At 43.1% G+C, this 24,413-nt stretch overlaps 1 protein-coding gene across 2 annotated transcripts in view; it reads left to right on the top strand.

Annotated features, from left to right (window-relative positions):
* MRPL13 (mitochondrial ribosomal protein L13) overlaps positions 1–24,413 on the top strand; it is a 43,187-nt gene that overhangs the window by 5,145 nt on the left and 13,629 nt on the right. For both annotated transcript variants that reach the window (XM_061605837.1, XM_061605844.1), the window contains exons 4-6: positions 519–579; positions 11,206–11,292; positions 13,062–13,183. In XM_061605837.1, the coding sequence (XP_061461821.1) occupies positions 519–579; positions 11,206–11,292; positions 13,062–13,183 (270 nt within the window). The remainder of the gene's footprint in view (positions 1–518; positions 580–11,205; positions 11,293–13,061; positions 13,184–24,413) is intronic.

Genomic DNA, 24,413 nt, shown 5'->3' with positions numbered 1-24,413 from the left:
TGCACTGGCCTTTGGAGCAAGACAAAGCAAGTATGGAGCTCCTATAAAGCTCAATATGACAAACCCCTAATTATACTTGTGCTGTGCTTTGGAATAAGCAAAAGCAACACAGGAGTCTCACAGTGGTTTCTGCTTCTTCCAAAGCTCAGCATACTGTAAGACCCCCTTCTCTCCTCCTCTGAATCGCATTTCCGGCATAGGTGGCTTTCTCACTAATCCTATATAATCATTTTTAATTTTTATTTTATTTTGTGTTTTTAATACCCCACCAAGAGTGGCTTAACATAAACAGAAAACTCCAACAGTCTTACCATCTAAATAAAATATCAGTAAAATCACAAGATTACATTAAGCAGGAGCAGTAAATACCTGTAACACCAGAAACAATCCAGTCCAATGGTGAACAAACTTGCATTAAGCATATGCATGGTTTTGTTTGCTGCAAGATGGCAAGCTCTTTATGCTATTATTGTAAATATGCTTCTAAATTTGCTCAATTCTGTCATTTTGTATTGTAGATATCCTGGTGGCTTCAAACAAGTGACAGCAGCTCAGCTTCATCAAAAGGACCCAACAGCAGTAAGTAAGCATTCTTTCCCTCACCACCTCTTCAGCCCACCTCTCTAACTAATTTGTTTCCCTTCCCTCTGGGATGTTTATGTGTGTCGGTGTGACAGTTGCAACTGCTGTCATCTCAGAGATATACACTCTTGGGTCGTTTTTTACTCGTCCCTATCATTTGCCTTTCCGCAACAAGCAATTGCCAGGCCCTGCCACTGAGAGCCTTTCCACGTGATCAGTAAGAGCCTGCCATATCTTTGCCATGGAAGAGTATTCCTGCATAAGATTTCTGCCATGCTGATCCTTATGCTTGGACGACTTCCATATCTCTGTCGAATGCTTTTCCTTTGTTCATTATTCATATTATTTAATATTAGCCAGATTATTTAAAAGTGACATTTCATATTCAGGTTTTTTAAAATCAGTTTTAAAAAATCTTAAATCCAACTTTTAAAATCATTTTTACTTATCGCACTGTCAGGGACTGTCTGTGCTGCAGAGTGTGTAATATATTGTTGAGTTTGTGTGCTCCTAATGGTGTTGCGTTTAGTGTGCTAGTAATTAAGTCATCTAATAATATTGAATGCAGTTCAAAATGAAGATTTGCAGAAACAAACTCTGAGCGAACAAATTAAAGATATAGGTGTGTTGACTAAATTTGCCTTGCATGACAAACTGGTTTTCAGTTTGTTTGGTTTATTTTAGTAGTGTGTGTTGGCCAATGAACACTGGAGGGCAGCATAACCTAACATGCCTCAAATATAAATAGTGCACAGTTTCCCTGCTGGCATTCATTTTGGAGTACATCTAAATGGACAAGCTCTCATAAGATGAATTTCACAGTGAACAAAATAGCATCAAAAGTATCAAATAGCATCAAAAACATGTGATAGTGAAGCATTAAAAGGTGGAATGGTTTCAGATTGATTGAGGAAATTCCTTGTGCTTTAGCCGAAGCCTGGCAACTCTTAAAAAAAAATATCATTGTGAAGCATGTGTAAATACAGATAAAACAATCAAAATGGATACATTGTATTAGCTCCTCTACAGCAGGTGACCCCAGCACTGTCTGTGTGAGCAGAACAGACTTTTACAGTAGGGCCCCGCTCATACTGCGGGTTCCGTTCTGGACCGCCGCTGTAAAGCGAAATCCGCTGTAAAGCAGAATGCATTGACTAACATTGACAAAAATGGCACCCGACGCCCGAAAAGCAACGTAAAACTGGATGGAACAAGCGCCATAGGAGCAGGGCCTTTCTGCAATTGACAACCGCTGTATCGGTGGAACGCTGCAAAGCGGAGCACCGCAAAGCGGGACCCTACTGTACTTGTGCAATGGGATTTACCCTTTCTTTCCTCTCTCCTGCAGGTTGGGGGGCCCTTTAAAATACATTGTAGGGTCCAGCTGGGGGAAGAGAGGAAGGGAAGTCCCATTGTATGAGCATAAATCTCCTCATGTGAGATTGGATGTCACCCAGTATTTAGAGGACAAATTAATAAACTGCAGAATTGGTTACAGCTGTGTTGCATCACATAGTGTATTTGTCATACCATATGAAAATGTTTAAAATAAAAGTTGAGCAGGATAAGCATGCATACACACAGGGCATATTAGATGATACAATGTAATATGTGCTTAGAAGTTACTGCATAGCATAGTCTAGATCAGACACTATCAAATGCATTATATATACTAGAAATGTAACTTTTTTAAGTACTACTCATCTCTCTGATGAATTATTATGATAGGGTAAATTAAAACAAGGAACAGGAAATACACCTCTATGTAATCCAGACAATGCTAGGTAAATAACCATAGTTGCATTATACTAACTTGTATCACACACCAAAAGATGAGGTCTTGCAGCAGCAAATGATAATGGCCAAGGGTGAAAATTGGTAGAAGGAAAAGTAAGGCTCACTTGTGCTGGAGCAACTCTGTCAGATGTCCATGCCAGAAGCTGATGAAGGAGCAGCTTACAAGAGACTAGAGCACCCTTGCCCAAGGAACCTAGGTTTCTTGGAACACTCACTTGGTTTTTGAGGGGCAAAGGTTACTTATAGAAGAAAGGAGGGTGTTCAATGCCCGCACCACTTTCTTTTTAATAGGCCAGTAGTCTTCAGCCTCTTCAGATCTCAGACCCACCTTAAACCCAAACTTCCATTCAGGGATCCATTTCTTAATGTTTGTATGGTCATAGTGCTGTTGCTGACATCCAACTTGCATCAGGCTGTGACTCAGTAGTTGAAGACCAGCATAATAGACTACCCCAGCTACGGGCACAATCCAGTTCACCTTTCTGTTGGGCTGGGGTGAGCTGCATGCTGTGGATCCTGGGCAGCGCCGGCCTCCGTCACAGCTGAGCTGCGGCACTGCCAGGAGCCTGCCGGTGGAGCAGAGGATCTGCCAGAGACAGACAGCCCACTGGACAGAAAGCTGGCAGAAGCCCAAAAAACAGGGCATTCAGGGAGCGTGGTGGGGGAGGAGCCATGGAGGGAGGACTTGCGTGAGATCCTCCTTGCATTCAGAGCCCTCCCTCAGGTCCTGCTCCAGCTGGAAACTCTGCCAGCCAAAAGGCCAGCACAGTAAAATTTCCATTATGGCCTACAGGAAGTGCTTACTCCACAGGAGACCTGTTTGTGGAAGCCGGTGCTTCCCACCCGGCTTGTGCACATGGCTGCCAATGGAGCCAGTGTTCAGCCAGGCTGGCAGCTCCCGAGCTGGAGGAGGATCCTGCAGTGCTTTCTGCCAGCCTCCCTTCCGCCGGCTCCCTGGCATTTGGATTGCTCTATAAGTGCTTCAAGGAGAAACTTGCCTAGGTTAATGGAGGTACAAGTGGGAAAAATCTTGTTCCAAAATTCAGTAAAAGATGTATTATTATTATTTATCCTGAAGCAATCCACAACATAACATACAGAAAACAGTTAGAAATATAAACAGTCAAAACAGTTGCATATATAAAAACTATGTTAAAAATAATTATAAATATAAAAACAGTTTAAAACAACAAAACACTCTCGTAAAATCAATTCAAATCCAAGATAGATACAAACTATGAGAAGGCTTGTTGAAAGAGGAATGTCTTTAGCAGGTGCCAAAAAGACAACAGAGAAAGGGCCTGTCTGATTGGAGGGAGCTGCAAAGAGAAGGGGCTGCCCCATTAAAGGCCCAATTCTGCCATCATGCAGAATGGACCTCCTGATAGGATGGTACCTGTAGGATGCCCTTGCCTTGAGGAACACAGTGATTGACTGAGTATGTAAGGGATGAGGCAATATTTTAGGTGTCATGGTCCCAAGCTGTATAGGACTTTGTAAACTAAAACCATCATCTTGAACCTAGCCTGGTAGCTAATTGACAGCAGTGCTAATATCAAATAGACTTGCTGAAGGGAGGCAAAACTAGAACCTATCTCAGTAGACAGGACTCAGTGCATGCAGTTAGCAGCTAGTAGATCAATCTCTATCCACTGGCAAGTTGATTTAAAAAGAAAAAAAGGTTGACTGGCAACTGACAGCCTGCAACTAAGGTCATTCAGGGAAACCATTTGCCATAAAATATTGACATTAGGAGAGGGGTTTAAGCACATCATTTAAAAAAATGCAGTTGAAATCTAGTATACCCAGCAAATGCACACCACATTGATTAGGTACAGCATTTGGAAGGGAGAGAGCAGGGCCAATAGAAAGTGGGAGCAAGATCAGCTTAGGGACTGGTAGAAGAAAATAAAGCAGGGAGATAGAGGCAACGGAAACTTCAGAGAAAGGGACTTTGGATGGGGAGATGAGCTACTTTGCATACTGCAATTGTCTAACAATGCAGAATAGAGCCTGAATTTTCAAAGCAGAATTTGGACTAATTTAGGTATGGATTAGAGCAATAGTCAACTATGTTATTTTAAGAAGTTTGTCATGGAGTCAACTATGTTATTTTAAGAAGTTTGTCATGGAAAGGACTCCATTCATTTGGTGATGAATGTATACTTCACTTTCACTTGTCATTCTCTCATGATTGCAATTTCCCTCTTGAAAATATAGGGCTGTGCAACTCTGTTTTAGAAATCAAACAGTTTTGTGGAAGAAATCCAGAAAGAAGGCAGTTGGAACAAAATTATATCAGACAGCATGCAAGTCCATTGAACTTAAAACAGTGTAGTTTTTACTAGTGGAAAACTAGCCTAATCCTCCATCATGTTTTCCCTCTTTACTTGTAATTCTATATATTTCAGTAAAAGTGTGCACGGTTCCTACATTATACTCCTTACTGTATAAAGTTTTTCTCTTTAATTTCTCCTCTTCTAAGATTAATCTCTGCTCACGTAAGACAATCTCTGTATAATTTGCATGCATTTTCTTCTTCCATTCCCTTCTGTCCATTCTATTCCTATGGCTCTTCTGAGAAGTTGAGGCTTCCCATGTGTAAGGTTTCTAGTCTGAGACTGCCTTTAACTACTGCCACACAACCACAGACCCAGGGATCTCTGAAAATATATGCGGAAGGGCTGTAGCACAGTAGAAGGGTACGCTTTGCTTCCAGAAGATCCCCAATCCAATCTCTGGCATTTCTAGGTAGGACTGGAAAAGATTACTCTGCAGCAGTGACTCTTCATGATTTCATTCAGTGAAGATACTGAACTAGATGGGCCAATGGCCTCCCAGTTCCTTTTCATTCCTCTGCAGCGCATTCCAGGCACTTTATTTTATTTAGGGCTAATACTGACATATTTTCAATCCTAGTGCTTCCTATGTGGCTCAGTCAACTAGCCAGTATGCTGTACCAACTCTCACCAGCATATCTAGAGTCTGTCTTTTGGTTGCAGTATTCTTCATACTTTTTAAAGAAGAGTGGCATTTTATCCAAAGACTTCAGTGACTGGGTTTTCTTTCCACCTCCCTCCCCCCAATACCATGCACTATCTCTGTTAAAAGACTTTATAATATTTCCAGTGGTATCTTTGTGCTAGAATCAAACACCATTATTCAATTTTTGAACCAGATTTCTATTCTTGTATATACCTCATTATAACAATGTATTCTCACATAATGAGTCAGGCAGATGTCCTTGGAAAATTTACTTCTTCCAGATCTCGGACTTTCCAACTATAGCATATAAATTATTATTTGGGTGTATTTATATATCTGTATTTTAAAATCCCACTATATTTTTTTCTTCACAGCTGTCTGGGAGTTTTATTAGTTCCTTACTAGAGAGCTTGTCCAAACTGTTCAGGAACTGTTTATTATTAGTGTTTTGCATTTTTTGCTGTTAAGTTTTTACATTAGTGTATGTTTCAGGAGAGGGATAAGCAACTGGCAGCCCTAGGACTCAGCATACTTTCCTGTGTTTTCTCTTTTGACAACCCCTGATTTCAAGGAGTTGGACTTCCTCACCCCATAATACTTCTCAGCTGCTAATTCCTATGTACAGGCCAAAACACAAGCCAATAAAAGTGTGAATCTGAAGTGTACAGCTCTTAGCAATAAAAGACCACAAAACTACATTTTTTTAGCATCAGAAATCTTAATCTCAGCTCATGATGTTGAACCACCAGCTCGTTGTTTTGAACAAATAAGATGAGGGTTGTTTGTTGACTCAGCTGATGAAATTGAGGCTTGGTTCTGACATACCTCCATACCAAAGTCTGGAGAATTGAGAGGGATTCTACCCCACCCCACCCTGCTCACTTGTGTGTGGCTTCCATTTCCTATTAATTGTGATGTCTGAATTGGCAAACTGTGGTTAGTGCTGGCCTTCCAGACCTGGGCCAGTGAACTATGGTTAGCACTAAAGAGGAGATAGAGAAAAAAGCCATGCAGGGGGTGAGGAGGGAATGCATAAGTCCACATCTCATTCTTTATTTAAATTTCTTGACTCCTTGCTTGGAAATCTTTCCCCTCTTCAGTTAATGCTTGTAACTCCTATTCACAAGTTGTGTCAAGATTCTGTAGAGAAGAAATTCCAGTGGAAGTTCTACTTGGGTTACCTGAAAGAAGCAGTGATTTGTTGACAAAGAACTTGAAAACAAATAAATAATTAAGCATAAAATAAGTGTTGTCTTGTTTACCAATAGTCCCAATAAGATCTTAATAGTAACTAACAGTGAGGCCTGAGGATATAAACAACTGAAAATCTATCTTACTATGTTATCCTTTTTTCTCTATAAGCAGGAGTTTTTGAATCTCTAGTGGTGGTTTTACTGTGTTCTATTGATTGACTTTTTGTAAGTTGTGTGTTTAGCTGTATTATAGTTTCCATTATGCTTATAAAGTCACCCTGGAAATATTTGTGATGAGCCGGGGTATATATTTGTAAAATAAATGTGATCTTCCAAACCATGCCAATGGTTATGTGATCTTACATAACCATGCATGTTATGTAAGAGATCTGTGTGACTTGATCTCCTGGTGTATTTGGAGGTGGCATGGCTTGGATCAGGAGAGGGCAATTAACCCAGGTCCCTGGAGCAGCTATTAACTTTAGAAGGGAAAATATGAAGACAGAATATAAGAGTGCAATTTGAACAGTATTGGGGATTATTGCAACATGGGGGGAAGGTTGAAGCCCTTTTCCCCCGATTGAAAGTGGTGCCCCATGGGCCTGCTTTCAACAAAAGAAAAAACCTCAGATCTCCCATACTCGAGCCAAGATGTTTTGAAGCCAACTGTAATATGTGCAACTGTGTAAAACACCTCTGCCTGCATATGTGGAAATATATAGAGCTCTATCAGTTGTATTTGAAGAAGAGCACATGACTGCTTAAGGCTTGGAAGTGAATGTTTTTGGCTTTTGACCTGTGGCTTTTATGTTTCTTTAACATTTTATTACTGTATCGGATTTGTAAGCTGTCTATTGAAAATGAACGTTCATGGCATCTTTTTGTGGCTTGCATTCAGGATTTTACATACACACACAAAAGCATCTGAAAAAGGTTGTCGTTTTCTACTTGAAACACATTGTAGACTTAAAAACAGTTGAAACTGCTGGCAAAAAAGAAATTCCAGGTGCAAAAGACAACGGTTCTTGTAATAAACTCCAAGAGTTTTACATAAGAAAAGCAGGAGTTTTAGAACAAAATGGAAAAAATATTTTTCAGTGTGTTTTTCATCAGTGTAGTCCTCTGGAAAGGGGCTGAAGGATCTCAAGGACTTCAGCTCTGGGGTGTTCATTAGAGAAGCTGGAGAACTAACTTCTGTTCAAAGTGGAAATACCAGCAATTAAATTAGATTTCTTATGTTTGTTCTTTTATTCACACCTACTATTTCCAATGGAGCTTTATTCCCATATAACTTTTGAGAAAAAGGAAAAGGATTGTGTTCAAAAGATCGGACAAGTATAATAGAACTTACACTCATCGTGCTTTGAGAACTGAAGTATGGCACTGCCATGCACTGCAAAATTATTTAAGCAAAGGATTCTCTCTTCTTTTTTAAGACAGAGAAATAGGTCCTTGAAACATACTAAGTTTTATTTAATTTCAGGAAATCTGCATTCAACCCCAGTGTAACTACAGCTACTTAGTTGTGTTTCTTGCTCTTCCCCATTCCATTATTGTTGTTCTTTCATTATTTATTTATTTTATTTATTTATTTCATTTTTAAACCGCCCATAGCTAGTAGCTCTCTGGGCGGTGTACAAAAACGGAGTTAAAATACAATGTTACAATAAAATCCATTTCCAACAACAGGAGAATTTAAAACATTCACTTAAACATTAACATTAAACATTAAAATGCCTGGGAGTATAGCCATGTCTTAACCTGGTGCCTGAAAGAAAATACCGAAGGCGCCAGGCGTATCTCCTCTGGTAAGCTGTTCCACAATTCGGGGGCCACCACAGAAAAGGCCCTAGATCTAGTAGTAATCCTCCGGGCATCTTGATGAGTTGGTACCCGGAGGAGGGCCTTAGATACTGAACGAAGTGGACGGGTAGGTTCATAGCAGGAGAGGCGTTCCACAAGGTACTGCGGTCCCACACCGTAATAATAATAATAATAATGTTGTTGTTGTTGTTGTTAATTGCCTTTCATGTGTGAAAAGGATTTTTCCTTTTACTTTAGCAGACCATATTCCAGAATTTCACAGTGAATATTGATTGCAGAGGAAGTTACTTTAGATTATGTCTTATATTAAATAGTTTACAGGAAATTAAATTACACATCTCTAAGCATTTTGCAGTGACGAATGAGCCTGTGGTGATTTTCACAATCCCAAGTACTTATGTAGTAGTGGTTTTTTTTCTTCCTTCACTATATTTTACTCTCTGCAACCTAAGCCAGAGACACATATATTGATCATGTAAACTGACCTTGATTTGCTAATTGTATTTTTTTTGAAGTGCATCATCTGATCACTTCCTCTGTTTTGTAATTTGCTTTTGTGTAACAGTTTCTTTTTGGATAAAATCTGTATGGTTTTCTAGTTTTTACATAAAGGAGCATATTGGCATACTCAGATCTTTAGCACTGAGCTGTGGAGGGTTTTTTTTGCATAAGTTAACCTGGGTCCATAGATCTTATTCATTCCTAGCCTTATGAATGCAGCTGTTCATCTAGAACAAATAGCTAGCAAATCATTTTCACAGCTTAAATGCCTGCAGATAAAGGTAAAGCTACACATTACTCAAACTAGCAGGCCAGTGTTGCTGCCCTCCAGTAATATGTAATACAGTTTGCTTTGTATTCTGGTGGTAGTATGCTGTACTGTTGATAGAGATATGCTCAACTCCATATAGTGACAGTAGGACACAATGTCAACCCTTAAACCAAAGCCTAGGCTGCCATCCTGTATCCACTTTCCTAGAAGTAAGCCCAATTAAACACAAAGAGATTTACTTCTGAGTAGACATGAATACCATTGTACTGTAAGTTAACCATACAGTGAATTGAGTCCCTGGTCTTTAGCTCCTGCAAAGGAAGAGACATGTCTGACCCTCTTTGCAGAGTTTTCATATTTGCCTTTTGGAGGGAGGGGGATTCTTTACCATTTACCTATGTTTGTTGTATAGTTGTATTTGCAGAAGATAGACACTACCTAATCTCAGGTGGACCCAGCACAGGAAAGATGCATCCTGGTTGCTAGGAGAAGAGGGCAAACAACTGACTCAATTCACTGTATCAATAGTATTCATGTCTACTCAGAAGTAAATCTATTTGTGTTTAATTGGGCTTACTTCTAGGAACGTGGATAAAAGATAGCAGCCTAGGCTTTGGTTTTGGGTTGACATTGGGGAAAAACAGGGTTCTTGTGTCTTTTACAGCTTATGGCAAGCAGAAATTCAACAGGTCACACCTTTTCTAGTATGGAAACACAATTATGGAAAAAGCTTCACCATGACTCCTCTAATTTTTGTGTGTGTTATACTATGTCCCCATGGCAGCCATTTTATGACTGGTGCCCCCAGCACTCTCAAAATTTGAAATGTGCCCTCTGGTCCAAAAAGATTGGCAACCCCTGGTCTAGTTCATCACACAAACCATGGGCATGAGAAGGACTAAAACAAAAAAAGGCAGAAGCAGGAAAAGTGCTCTAAAAGGGAGGGGAAAACAGCAGCTCTTTAGGACCCCAGGGCTTCCTATTGCCTGATGTCCAAACAACTCACTTATGTGGATCATAGTTCTGATCTTACTCATTGGTTAATAACACTGACAGGCAGGAACAGCCAGGCTGGCTCATTTCCTGCATGTTTTGCTCCATATGTTTGCTCTAGGAGGGCTAGAGACTTTGGCAGCCCCTGAGCCAGGGACTACTCTGGGGCAAAGGCAGTCATGCCCACCCTTGGTGTTGCATAATATGTAGCCCTGGCTAAGGCTAGAATCCTAACCCCACTTGCTGGGAATAAGCCTCCTTGAATTCAGTGGGACTTACTTCTGAGTACACATGGTTCTGTTCCTTCTGCCACTCGTATGCAATATTGTCTTTCTAGAAACACATCAATACTTGAAACTATTCTAGTACGATCTTACATTCAAGTAACAGAAGAAGACAGGTGACATTGCATGTGCTATCAATACAATTTAAAAATATTATTGAGATCAGGATACAACACATCTTATATTTTGGAAGGGGATTTATGGGTGTGCTAGTGCACGGGAGTGCAGGCTCTGTTTCTACAACTGAAGCCAAACCCATTCACACATTTGGAAGGAATTATTTGGATAAACGTATCTGATTTTAACCTCTAAACATTTGCAGTATAGTCAGCATTTTTATGATGGACAAATAGGATTAGTCAAATATAGCCATTAACTATCCAAGCCTCAGTCTGTTGTACCAACAGAACTGGAAGACAAAGAAGAATTGCAAGTGGGGTGTGGCCCAGACAGTTAAGGCAGAAGAGGCACATTCAACTAAAGCTGCTAGTGCCATAGGAGTGATCACATACATGGCTCTTAATAATAAATGCTTACCCCACCTTTTCAACATAAAAATATAATTCAGTGGGGTGCTCCCATCTCTAAACACATAGCATTGCTATTCACCTCCCTTCCCCAACTTTCAGTTTTTCATTAGTGTATTGTGGCTATTCCCCTTTGATTTTTTTTTCTGTCTCTTGGATGATGGATTCTGCACAAAATGCTTGTCTGGACTGTCTGCTGAAGATTTCTGACACCTTGGGTCAGGCTATATTATGTATTTCTTTTTCAGGTTGTGAAACTGGCTATCTATGGCATGCTCCCTAAAAACCTTCTCAGAAGAACTATGATGCAAAGGCTGCATCTCTTCGCTGATGATGTAAGTTATTATTATTGTTGTTGTTGTTGTTGTTGTTGTTGTTGTCTTTATTTATACCCCGCCATCCTTCCGAAACTGGAACTCGTGGCGGCTTCCAGATAAAAAACACATATAATTAAAACATACAGAGTCTAGATTAAAATACGGGCCAGAAGCTTTATTGAACTTTACTGTAGTAACCTTTACCTGTTGTTTTAGTTTTATTGCTGTTTTGATGTTGTGATACTTATATATTATGACTTGTACATCGCTCAGAGTGGCTCGGTTTCCAGCCAGATGGGCGATAAATAAATTGCAGAAATAAATAAAATAAAAATAAAATTAAACTAATTCCAATATTACAACCATTCATACTTACAGCTAAAAGAGAATCAAAAAACCAGTTTAAAAATGGAGGAATTAGGCATTAGCAATGCAGTTTCCGTCAAGCCCTATCTTTAGCAGCTGTCAATACCAAAGGCTTGTTGGAATAGAAAGGTCTTTGCTTGACGCCGGAAGGACTGCAAGGAGGGGGTCATTCTTACATCCCTAGGAAGGGAATTCCAAAGCCTAGGGGCAGCCACCGAGAAGGCCCTATCACGCATCCCCACCAGTCGTACTTGAGAGGGCGTGGGTATTGAGAGAAGGGCCTCTCCTGGAGATCTCAGGGCCCGGGCAGGTTCATACAGGGAGATACAGTCTGATAGTTACCAGTACTGTTTTTTGTGTATTATTCTCAACGATACCCATGTATATTCCAACCTGCATAAATGGATATACCTATTTATGTATCTGGTAACTTGGATTCCAGCCTGTGAAAACAATTTCTTGTCCTGTGAGATGTCACTGTACTTTTTGTTGCTTTGCTAAGAGTAGATTGGCATGCGTAACAATCCTAACTGAGGCCAGACAGGAGCAGAGGAGAGTGGAGGATCCACTGCTGCATGCCAGGCCTTGCCAGCTTACAGGGGCCAGGGTGGAAGATGACGGTGGTGGTGTGTTTTTCATTTGCTAGACCAGCTCCAAGCTGGCATAGCTGAGGGACCCAAGGGTCAGGCTCCTCATGGACTCCACTGGCCAGTGGATTCAAAACCACCGCTACCTTGGCCCCAAATGCCCCATTTCAGAGTTTTCTGCTGGACAGGATGATTGTCAGTGGCGGTTTTCCACCTGACTGGGCAAAACTGGGGGCCTCTGCCCCCCCTCAACCAGTAGCTCTCTTCTGTACCAATGAAGGCTGGTGGAGAAGTGACTTTGTATCATCGTAACTGTCCCAGCTATCGACTGGGGCTATGAATGCACTGTAAAATCTTTTTGTTGTGGATGTGTTTGCCACCCTGGACTCCTTCAGGAGGAAGAGCAGGATATACATTCAATAAATAAATAATAAATGGTGGGTTGCACAGGAAGTCTTTGTGCGGTGAACTAAAGGCACCAAGAGGTGTATGTAGGAAATATTTTGCCCCAGTAATGAAGGACTCAGGCTTCTTGGGGCTTCAGATGTTCCTAATTATCCTGTGATGGAAGTAGAAACCAATATATGGCTCAACTGCATCAGTTTCTTTAGGAAGTGTGGGCTACCTGTGGTCTTTCAGATATTGTTGGACTACATCTTCCATCATTCCTATTCATTGCATATGTTGCTTGCACCTAAAGGGAAGTAGAATTCAGCAACATCTGGAGGGTCACAGGTTGCCCACCCATGCTATAGAAAGTAAGTGATGTAAAGGAAGACTGATGGTTGATGAAAACTGATGATAGATGGCTGTTTGCTTTTCCCTCTTGCTCAGGTTATCCCTGAAGAAATACATAAGAATCTTGTAGAAGAGCTTCCACAACCCCGCAAAGTTCCCAGGAGGTTCGACGAATATACACAAGAAGAAATTGATGCTTTCCCAAGGCTCTGGACTCCGTAAGTGTCAAACAGTCCTTAAAGGGGATGTTTATGACTACATGTGTGATGGGTTGGCTTTTAAAGAACGCATTAGCCTTTAAGTGGTGAAGGAAATGTTTAGAGAATGCCTTTGAAGCAAACTTGCAGGTGGATAAACCATACAGTTTTGTTCCAGCAGTGTAGGATTATTTTAAGCATTGATTTTGTTCATTCTCTGTATATCTGTATGTGTATCCTTTTAAAATAATAGAAACCAAGGCATGTCTTCTCTTGATCCTCAAGAGTAATATTTTCAGAATAGTTTTATAAACGTCACTGTATACCCTGGAAAATATAGTAGCCTGCTTTCACATGGAGTATATTTTTGTTTTTTAAAAAAAGGCCATAAAGACAAGACACCAGGGATATAACATGTAGATATCTGTACGACTTTGGGAGAATTAGGCTGTAGCCTTGAAACCTGTTACTGGTAAGTCAAGATACATGACTTATAGTTATGTATGTGAAGCACAAGGAGAGAGAAGAAGGCATGAGGCGGTCTGAACTAAGGCAAAAATCCTATAAGAGGATTCAAGGGCCTGCTGAGAGTCTTTTGGAATATACTTCTGATATTAAAGACATAGTGTGAATTATCAGCTAGGGAATCCTCCTGTGTCTTTTAAAAGACTACATAACAGGCAGAATGGTGTGCCTGTTGAATTTCTGCCTGCCATATGGCCTTTAAAAGCACAGAAGTCCTTTTTCTCATCCCACCTGCAGTATCCTCAACCCCTGAAAGTTTATCTTTACTTTCCAGATAGAGGGCATGATTGTTTCAGAGCACTTCAGTGTAATTTCTAACCCCGCCAGCTTTGTTTCAGTTTACACATTAATTCCTATATTATAATCCCTATATTACACATTAATTCCACCACTCTTGCCCCCACATACAGAAGAATCTACTTATTACAGTCAAGAACAAACAGTTCTGCTAAAGAATCAATAATACTGTAGGAAGCTATATGATGAACTCAACTTTAATGATCCCTCCCTTTATTGTGCTGCTACATCTGTTGTGAGATGGCTCTGAGAAAGATCACGTCAGCCATAGGCAAGATGAGAGAATCCAGTCACCTTTGCCACTGCTGTTGCTGCTGTTCTGGTACATATTCCTACAGAGGGTAGGGGTGGGTTTGGGCAGAACACAGCAACTTATAGCTAAGTAAGAGTCGCTGCATATCCCTGATCTAACTAGCTATGCTAATCTACAGATTCAAAACGATCAAGACTATACTCTAGCAGTAGAGGTACATCTTCACTTGAAACAGGGCCCACATAGAACTGCTGGTGGTGGCCCACAGAGACTGAGTAGATGAATAATCTGTGATGCAACTGTTTGGACTAAGAGCAATGTTTGTTCAGGACTCTGGCCCAGGACTCTGTGGAGGAATTGGGGTGTGTTGTGAAAGTTATGTAGTTCTCCACATGAGCATCTTAAGTCACTGGTTCCCAAGCTTTTTTCCTTATGGATCTCTTGAAAATTGCTGAGGGTCTTGGCAGACCACTTCATGATTTTTCTGCCTGTTGTAGCAATTGTAATGCATTATGCTAGAAGATTTTTCAAAGTGCATTTTTATTCTTTTATTTCTTATATTGTTTATTGTATTACAATTTGCATTCCAATATAAGTAACAGAAGCAATAAAAATGTAATTAAAACAATATTTAATGCAAACATGCTGTGGACCACCTGAATAAAACTTATGGGCCACTTGTGGTCCATGGACCACAGTTTGGGAACTCCTGTCATAAGTAATAGGAAAGATTTAGTAAAGATTAGTTCACTGCTCTAATGCAAGGTGAGTTTTATTAATAAAAGATCAAATTATTCAATCCCTGTTTTACTCAAGATTCTACCCTTTCTATAGAGTCTGGTCAGAAGATTCAAATCGCTGGGAAATTTAAAAGCAAAGGAGGATGGGAAAGGGATTACTGGCCAGAAGATTAAGGAATATTGAGGATATCCTGGTACTGCTGGAAATCTGAGAAACAAACCTAGAAATATCTAGTATGTGTGTATGTATTTGAAACGCTCCTTAGGTTCTGAGAGAAAATCCCTTCTAACATGCTGTTTACAACTGAGGTTATATGTATTTACATTCCCTTTGCAAATAGGACTTTCCAGTCTGCTAACCTTGGAGTAATCATGAGTCAGAGAAAAATTCCCAGAGAGCCCAGGTGTCTGACCCTTTTCTCTCTCTGGAGCATTTCACTCTTACAGTGTTAGCTGGTGTAAGCATATGGACTGTGAGCCAAGACATCTCCAAATTTCTTCACAACTACAATCTCCCTGGATGGCCTTAAACAAGTCAACCAGCCCCTAGTCTGCTATCTAGGAATAAAAATATTAAACTATCTTATAGGACCATGTAGCCCTCTTCGTGCATATAACATATAAAGGGCATTTGTATGTGAAATGTTTTGAACATTCAAAAAACAATACATCAATACTGAATAGTTGTTATGTCTGCATCCAGTGTCTTGAGACACAAACTAAAACAAGGGAAAGCATGCAGATTAGCATAAATGTACTTCATTTTGCGTACTTTGATGAGGCTATATTACTGGGTGAGTCAAAATGCCAATACTTTGGTGTGAGGGCTATAGTAGTTAAAAAAAATGGAAATGGACTGCCTTCAAGTTGATCCTGACTTATGGGGACCCTATGGATAGGGATTTCATGGTAAGCAGTATTCAGAGGGGGTTTACCATTGCCTCCCTCTGAGGCTAGTCCTCCCCAGCTGGCTAGGGCCTGCTGAGCTTGCCACAGCTGCACAAGCCAGCCCCTTCCTTGTCCGCAACTGCCAGCTGGGGGGCAACTGGGCTCCTTGGGACTATGCAGCTTGCCCACGGCTGCACAGGTGGCAGGGCACATAACCCCTGAGCCACTCACTGTGGGGATGATCTTTAGCTGGCCCTTTATACCCAGGAGACACGAGTGGGGATTTGAACTCACAGACTCTGGACTCCCAGCCAGGCTCTCCTCCTCACTTGGCTATACCAGCTGTATAGTAGTTAAAGAGACAGGGAATTAGAGTCTACTATAATTGATACCTGAGCTGTTAGTTCCTTCACCTATTGGTTCCTGTTTGTCCCTTGTTGTCTTTTTCGTCTTTCCTCCCTGATTGCCTAAAATGTTTGCTTCTAGAAAGTTGCCCATGGGGAATGAAATATAGCATCTGGTAATTGGGAGAGAATTCCTCAGCGTTCTGGATTTGAGCCAGGACACACTAGTTACTGATGTTTATGATATACTGTGTATCTACCTCCTGACTGCTGGAAGCCCAGTCCTGGACCCATTGGCTTCTGAGCAGTCAAGAGGCCTTGGCTTAACATTTCCCTTCAAAATCAAGAGGGGAAAAAATTTGAAGTAGTTTATCTACTACAAGTGAGGTTATTGTATTCCTGCAATCCATAAACCGTGCCATGAGACTACTTATTTTCTGTAGTAAAATACACTGTCCTCTCAGTGTGCAAAAATGACTGTTATAATTCTGTTAGCCATAGCTGCCTTGACTCTCCTTCAGACTTTTTTTCCCCTAAGAAACATTCGTGTATCTGGTTTAACCAAAAAGAGGAAATGGAGAGGTGGTCAGAAAGCTTTTCTGCCTGCTGCTGAGGAAGGGAGAAAGCACTTGACCTCTGATTACATAACAGTAAAGCAATTAAAGCATAAAATACTCTGGGATTAAAAGGCGGCAAGAATCTTACTGTAGAAAGGAGTTTTAAAAAAAATACAGTGACAAAATTGGAAATGGGTTGGGGATGTCCAAGACTCCAGCCAAATTGATACTCCTCCTCATATGGAAGCCAGGCGATGCTTTCCTAAAATCCTTTTAATCTTAGACCGTTGCAGTTTTATGCTGTGAAATTGGAGTCTGTTATCACCACATTTAAGAAGGTTACAGGAAGCTAGCTGTTTAACATAGAGAAATGCCGTGTGGTATTAAGCATGGAAATGGTACTTAACGGTATAGCTTATAATTAGTAAAATGAGCATGAGAAGTGTCTGTCTTCACTTGTGAATATTAGGCACTGTTTCAACTGGAAAATTAGAGGCCCCTTTTGCTCCAGCTGCCTGAGAGACCAAGAACAAAATAACTTGCCTCAGGGTATCTTACACTTCTAAAAATATTTGGGGGGAGGGGTGCCCTGTATCCCTGCCGGGTTTCCTTTCTTAGAGGAAGGATGAGCATGTATGTGTTTTCCAGCATCTCTATAGCAAAAGTTCCCCTGCTAAATTCTTTAGGCTTTTGGTTCTCATAGTGGGAGCAGGTCTCGCTAAGTGGATGCAGGTGGTAGCTGGGTTGTGGCATAATAACAGCCTGTGAATTGGGGAGTCCCAGTACAGATCTCACTTCACTGGGTGGTCCTAAGCAAGCTACCACTCTCTGCACCTCAGCCCTGTTATCTGCATTATAAAGGATAATAATACTGGCCTACCTTACAGGGATAATTATTGAGAGAATGTACATGAGTCACTTTGAACACCTGAAATATGCTGTATGAGTGTTGTGTAGTGTTGGTTTCCAGGGGAGGCATGGAGACTTCTAATGCTGCCACAACATAGTACATCAAAACAAGCAATATAAAGCTCACTTTTTTTAAAAAAAGGGAGACGGGAGACCATTATCAATCATCACAGCTGCAGGGGATTGGGCAAAAGTCCAGTCTAAAATCAAAATACCTAGCAGAGAGGGAGGGGGGAAATCCTTTTGGTTAAACTGAAGACAAGGGAGGGAACAAAATGAGGCAAGGCGTTAACAGCCTAGACTCAGCAACAGGGAAAGCTCTTCCGCATGATTCTGCCAACCAAATTTCAGGTGGTGGCATGGCATGCAACGTGACTTCCTCAAATGATCTAAGAGAGCAGACAGCCTCTAGCCCTATCCTAATATCGGGCAGGGAACCTCCGGTCCATCAGCCTAATTGGGACCACCAGGTCTCTCCATGATTTAATTTAATATTATTATTATTATGAGGCTATTTTGGCCAAGCCACACCCACCTGCCCCACATCTAACATCAGGGGTGGGGCAGGCAACAAACTGAGTCAGCTGAAAGGGGGTTTGCGGGCATCAGTGCCTGTAAAGCCCTGAGGAAAGCACTCTGTAAGACCCAACTCAGCTGATTTGCAAGGGGCTTCACAAGAGGGTTGACACAGGAGATGAACTGGAGATATGAGACAGGAGACGTTATCAAACAACATAGCAGCAGGGGGTTGGCAAAGAAGCATGCTTTCTTTGCCAATCCTGCAGGAAATTTTCCCAAAGACCTCAGAAAACCTTCAGCATTCATCAGTGTTCAGGGGTGGACTTGAAATCCAGTCCTTCAGCCCTGCAGAGTTTACAGGCAGCTTTAAAATCGAGCCTGACAAGGTAATGGTCTGCCCAGGACAACAGAGTCCAATTCTGCTCCCCCACCCACAGGTAACTGTCCCTCTCCCTCAATCCAGTACAGAAGACCAGGCCCAATGTGTGTCCTGCCACAAGTTTCAGCCCAGATATAAGTTGAGACAGGCCTGTGATTGTCATGGATTTATCCTGATAAATCCAACCTTAGTGCTTTTCACTATTTTGAAGTGCTTTTTATATGAGTAACTGTTCTCTTTCTATGGCCCCATCATACCGCTTCAAACAGTCATGGCTGCCCATAAAGCATCCTGCGAACTGTAGTTTGTTAAGGGTGCTGAGAAGAGCTACAATTCCCAGAGTGGTTTAACAGTCAATCTATTTTCCCATAGAACTCTGGAAATTATAGCTCTATGAGAGGAATAGAAGTCTCTCAACACTCTTAAAGAACTACAGGTCCCCGGATGCTTTAGGGGACGATCCGCCTGTTTAAAGTGGTAAATACATAGTGCAGATGGGGCCTATGGATGGGAAGTAGTAGTTCTGTCCAAGGATTCCATTTGACACTAAAAGCAGTATACATGTTCACCAGCCTGCGTTAGCAAGATGCTCTCTTAACCTATTTTCCACAGGTAGACTGCCATCAAGTGGGTATCATAGCTCCACCTAGCATCTGAAGGCAAGAATGTTCTGAAGTCAAGACTAGGGGCCTCAGGCACCTCCCACTCTTCAGTTCATTCTTGCCTTCGTCTGAGGCAGTTGGATAACTAGAATAGCGTAGTGTATAGCTAAGTTTTCTGTGTTTGTATTTTGTGTGACAGAGTGTGTGGGACTGATTGTTGTCGTTTCCTCTTGTTCCCTTTCCTCTCTCATTGCCTTAGGAGTGTAGTTCTGATCGTTCGTTCACTTCGTTCATTTTTATTTTTAGCTGGGATTTTTTTGGGGGGGTTGTGTGCACGTTTGTCTTCCCTCTCCCCCTTGGTCCCTTTGTTGGGGACGGCCGCCGCTTCCCCTCCGTTGGTTGAGAGATCGCTTCCGTGGTTCTCCCTTCCTCATACGGCGGCGGCTTGTATTTTCCCAGCTGGGAGTCTGCAGCTGCGGCTTCCTCCTTAGCGCCACCGCTAAACCGTTTTTGTGCCACTGGCTCAGCAGCAGCTTGAGCTGTTTCTTTTTAGCGGCTAGGATCCCCTTTTTCCCTGAAGCTCCGCTTCAATGCGGCGGTGCTTTCTTCGTTGGCATCCCCCCCGGCTCACTACTGTGGCTGTTTGGAGAGCCCGCGACTGCTATCTCAGCCTAGGAGCATGCGCGGTTTTTCCTGGCGGGGTGACTGCGACTGCGGCTCCCTCCCACCTCCCTCCCCAGCTCGCTATTGCGGCCGTTTGCACTGACTGCAGCTGACCTCTCAGCTCTCGGCGGCCGTTTTTTCTCTAGACGGCAGCGGTTCTCCCAGCTGGCCTTTAACATTTCTGGTGATCTCGATCACCGCCATTGCTCCTTGCTCTTCCCGGCCGCCATTTTGTTTCACTTTTTTCCCGCTCTTTTGGAGGGTGCCATTTTGTTTTGGCCTTTTCCCCACTCTTTTTCTCTGAAATCTACTGGTTATCTCTCTGCCTGTGCTAGAGCTGTTTAGACCTGTGTTTTTCTTATTTTGTTCAAGTTCAGATATGTCTTGAGTTTTTCTTATTTTATTCAAGTATAGATAAAGCCTGCACAAGGTCCTTCCGCATAGCAGCAGTACATCCTGCTGTGTGTGTACTGCAGTGTATTGGAATCTGTACATTCTCCCCTATCCATGGGTGTGTACTAAAGCCTTCAAGTTTGTACATTCTCCCCCATCCATGGGCGTTTACTAAGGCTATTTGGAACTGTGCATTCTCCCCCATCCGTGGGCATGTACTGAACCCCTCTCAGAGATATGACGGCGGATCAACAGCCAGTGGCAACTCAGGCGACCAGGACAAAACAATCAGGCAAAACTACTTCGCACAAGTCAGCTAAGCATAAGCAACCCAGATTACACGCCAAGGCTGTTGCTAAAACTAAACATCTGTCAAGCCACAGCGCTTCCAAGCGAACACGTTACGTGTCTGCTCCAGCTTCTGAGGATGTGGGCCAAGAACAATTAACAGCCATTTTTCATTCCCTGGCCGGGTTGTCTTGGGATGAATTTGAGGGGTTCCCTGCCCAGCCAGCGGTCAGTTGCCCGCCTCCACCTATATTGCCCCCTAGGGCTCATTCATCTCTTCAGCCTGATGAGCTCCCTGTAAATTTGCCTCAACAAGTGCAACCATCATTGAACCAGCCGGGCCACTCAGACCATCCTCCCCCACCGGGCCTGCAGTTGTCTCCTGAGTTTCTCTCTCAGTTACAGGACATGCTATCATTCTTTTCTCAAGCGCAGTCACAATCACAGGTCCCTGCCCTTCATCAACAGAGCGTACACAGTCAATCTGGCACTTGGGGACACTACGTAGCCAATGAGGCAGATCCATCCTGCTCACCAAACCCTTTCGACGTTGCCAGGGGCAGGTTTGGCGATGAGATTACCGGTTTGGAGGATCCATCGTATTCTATGCAAGCCGAAGGAGACTAGTGGAGTGATCAGTCAGAACAGGAGGAGGATGCATCCTGTCGCCTGTTTGATGCAGCCAATTATCATCCCCTTGCTCGTAGAGTTTTGAACACCTTAGGCCTCCAGCCTCCGCAACCTGCAGCTGCCACTCCCCCTGTTAAGGGGGCCAAGGTTTTGAAATCCCCCAAATCAACAGAGCACTACCTCACTGTGCCAGATCCGATCGACAAACTGGCCAAGGATAAATGGTCTCGCTTGCTGCAGACACGCCATTTTACAGCCCTTGCTGACAAGCATTTACACCTTGGCTCCAGAGTTTACAAATCGGCTGGCTGTCCCCGGTATAGACGAGCCGATTTCTAGTTTGGTTTCTTGATCCCTCCTGCCGAGGGAAGGGGACTCACAGTTGAAGGACGCCTCTGAGCGGAGACTAGACTTTGTCTTATGTAAAAACCACGAGGCTACCGCCTTTGCCATGCAGGCTGCTGCTTCAACTTCCATCTTCTCAAGGGCGTCGATGTGGCTAGATGACCTTTTAGATGACCCCAGTCCCGATCTGGTCTCTCTAAGATGGACCCTGGTGAAACTACGCAAGACAGCGGCATTTGTAGCAGATACCACCTTGGATTCAACTCAGCTGGGAGGAAGAGCCATGGCTGCTCAGGTGGTGGCTCGGCAAACTCTCTGGCTCCGTCACTGCAAGGCGGACTCTACAGCCAGGGTCAACTTCTCAAGGGCACCTTTCGCTGGATCATTACTCTTCAGGGAGGAAGCCCTAAAAGCAGTATTAGTAGATCCCAAGGATGCTCGGAAGCCTGTCTTGGCCACTGCCTGAAATGATGATCGCAGGCAGTTCAGACCCTGGTGAAACTACGCATACTGTGCGTTCCAGCCCTTTCGAGGAGCGCGGTCCGGGGGACGAGGCCGCGATTTTGGAGCAACCAACTTCTGTTCCTCCAGGGGAATTTGGCACAGACAAAGTTACCTGGGCAGAGGTCATTACCAGGGACGTAGAGGTACCTCAGTATCTTCATATTGTGAAGAGGTTTGCCAGCGCAGACAATACTGACGCGATCCCGGTCGGGGGCAGATTACTTCTGTTTGCAAACCACTGGCTGCGTCTGACACAGGTCACTTGGATCAGAGATCTTTTTCGTCATGGCTATGCACTAGAGTTTTGGGCAACCCCTCCGGACAGATTTCATCCCTCCCCTTGTCCCAAGGCTCCATCCAGACACTACATCATGCAGAAAGCCATACATCACCTCTTGGACATAGCAGCAATAGAGCCAGTCCCCACAGCAGAGAGGTCGGAAGGGGTGTACTCCCTCCTGTTTGCAGTGCCCAAATGAGATCTGTCATGGAGGGTGGTGTTGGACCTCAAGTTCATCAACCGTTTCGTAAAGTATCGCAAATTCAAAATGGAATCCCTCCACTCCATTACAAAAAGCCTTCACGAAGGAGATTTCCTGGCTTCTGTCAACCTAAAGGAAGTTTATCTCCATGTGCCTATTTGCATAACTCACAGAAAGTTCCTTCGTTTTTCCTTCGGCTCCCAGCATTTTCAATATCGAGCAATGCCATTCGGTCTCTCGTCCGCCCCGAGAGTCTTCATCTATTTATTTATTTATTTATTTAACGGATTTCTTAGTCGCCCATCTGGCTGGCTAACCAGTCACTCTGGGTGACGTACAAAATAAGCAAAATAGCATAAAATGACACATCAATACAATAACATTAAAATCTAAAAGCAATGATGTTAAAAGCTAGCCCACCCCAAAGGCCTGCCTGAAGAGCCAGGTCTTCACGGCCCGGCGGAAACTCATTGTAGAGGGGGCCTGCCGGAGATCATTTGGAAGGGAGTTCCATAGGGTGGAGGCCACAATTGAAAAAGCCCTTTCTGTAGTCCTCACCAGTCTAGCTGTTTTGACTGGTGGGATAAAGAGGTCTTTTGAGGCCGATCTTGTTAGGCGGCATAGCTGATGATGCTGGAGGCGCTCCTTCAGATAGGCTGGGCCGAAACCATGTAGAGATTTAAAGGTCAAAGCCAACACCTTGAATTGGGCCCGGCAAGCAACTGGGTGCTACTCATCTTGGTGGCTTACCTCCGCCTACAAGGGGTGCATATCTACCCCTACTTAGACGATCTATTAATACGGGCAAGTTCCATGGAGCTGGCTCATCTCCATCTGACCCTCACGCTCCATGTTTTACGGACCCATGGTTGGCTAGTCAATCTCAAAAAAAGTCATCTCCAGCCAACCCAACGACTACAACATCTAGGGGCAATGCGAGACACCTTACAGGCGATGGTCTTTTTGTCTTCAGACCGCATCACAGCCATCAGAGACATGGCAGTCCTTTTGATGCATCGTTCAAGTGCAAATGTGATGCTTCTAGCAAAGTCTCTGGGAATGTTGGTGTCCACCATCCACATTGTACCATGGGCTTGAGCTCATACTTGCCAACTTTAGTGGGCCTTATTACCATTCCAGCAGGACATTGCCAGATCCAACCACTGAACAATCTTCTTGGATCATGCACTGCATCTTTCCTTCCGCTGTAGGATGATAGTCCAAAATCTCAATAGGGGCACTCCGTTCCGAGAACCCCACAGGACTGTTATAACCACAGACGCCAGTCTCACCGACTGGTGAGCCCACTGCAACTCCCAGTTTTTTCAAGGGGTTTGGTCCGACGTCGAGCGGACTCAGAGCATCAATTGGCTGGAACTGAGAGCTGTCCACTTAGCTTTTCTTCATTTTCAATCTCTATTCCCCTTGGACCATGTTCTCATTTGAACAGACAACACATGTGTGAAATCTCATTTAAACAGACAAGGGGGAACCAGGTCTCATTCCCTACAGAACCTAGCCTACCAAATATTCGAGTGGGCAGAAAAACGTCTGAAATCCTTGAAAGCAGAACATCTCAGAGGAATTTGGAATGTGGCAGGCGACTGGCTCAGCAGACAACAGGTCTTTCCGGGAGAATGGAAACTTCATCCGACGATATTCCATCTTCTTCAACGTCGATTCGGCGTTTTCTCAGTGGATCTATTTGCCTCCAGTCTCAATTTCCAGCTGCCCAGGTATTTCGCACGGTACCTGGACACAACAGCGGAAGCAGTGGATGCGCTATTGATACCATGGCCGGACGGCCTGCTGTACGCATTTTCTCCAATACCACTTCTGGTCAGAACTCTGAGGAAGGTTCGACGCAAGAGGGCCAAGCTGGTTCTAATAGCCCCGTATTGGCCCTGTCGACCGTGGTTTTCAGACCTCCTTG

The sequence above is a fragment of the Rhineura floridana genome, chromosome 1, assembly GCF_030035675.1.
Source record: "Rhineura floridana isolate rRhiFlo1 chromosome 1, rRhiFlo1.hap2, whole genome shotgun sequence".
Classification (NCBI taxonomy): Eukaryota; Metazoa; Chordata; class Lepidosauria; order Squamata; family Rhineuridae; genus Rhineura; species Rhineura floridana.
This window is presented reverse-complemented; position numbering and strand designations above follow the sequence as displayed.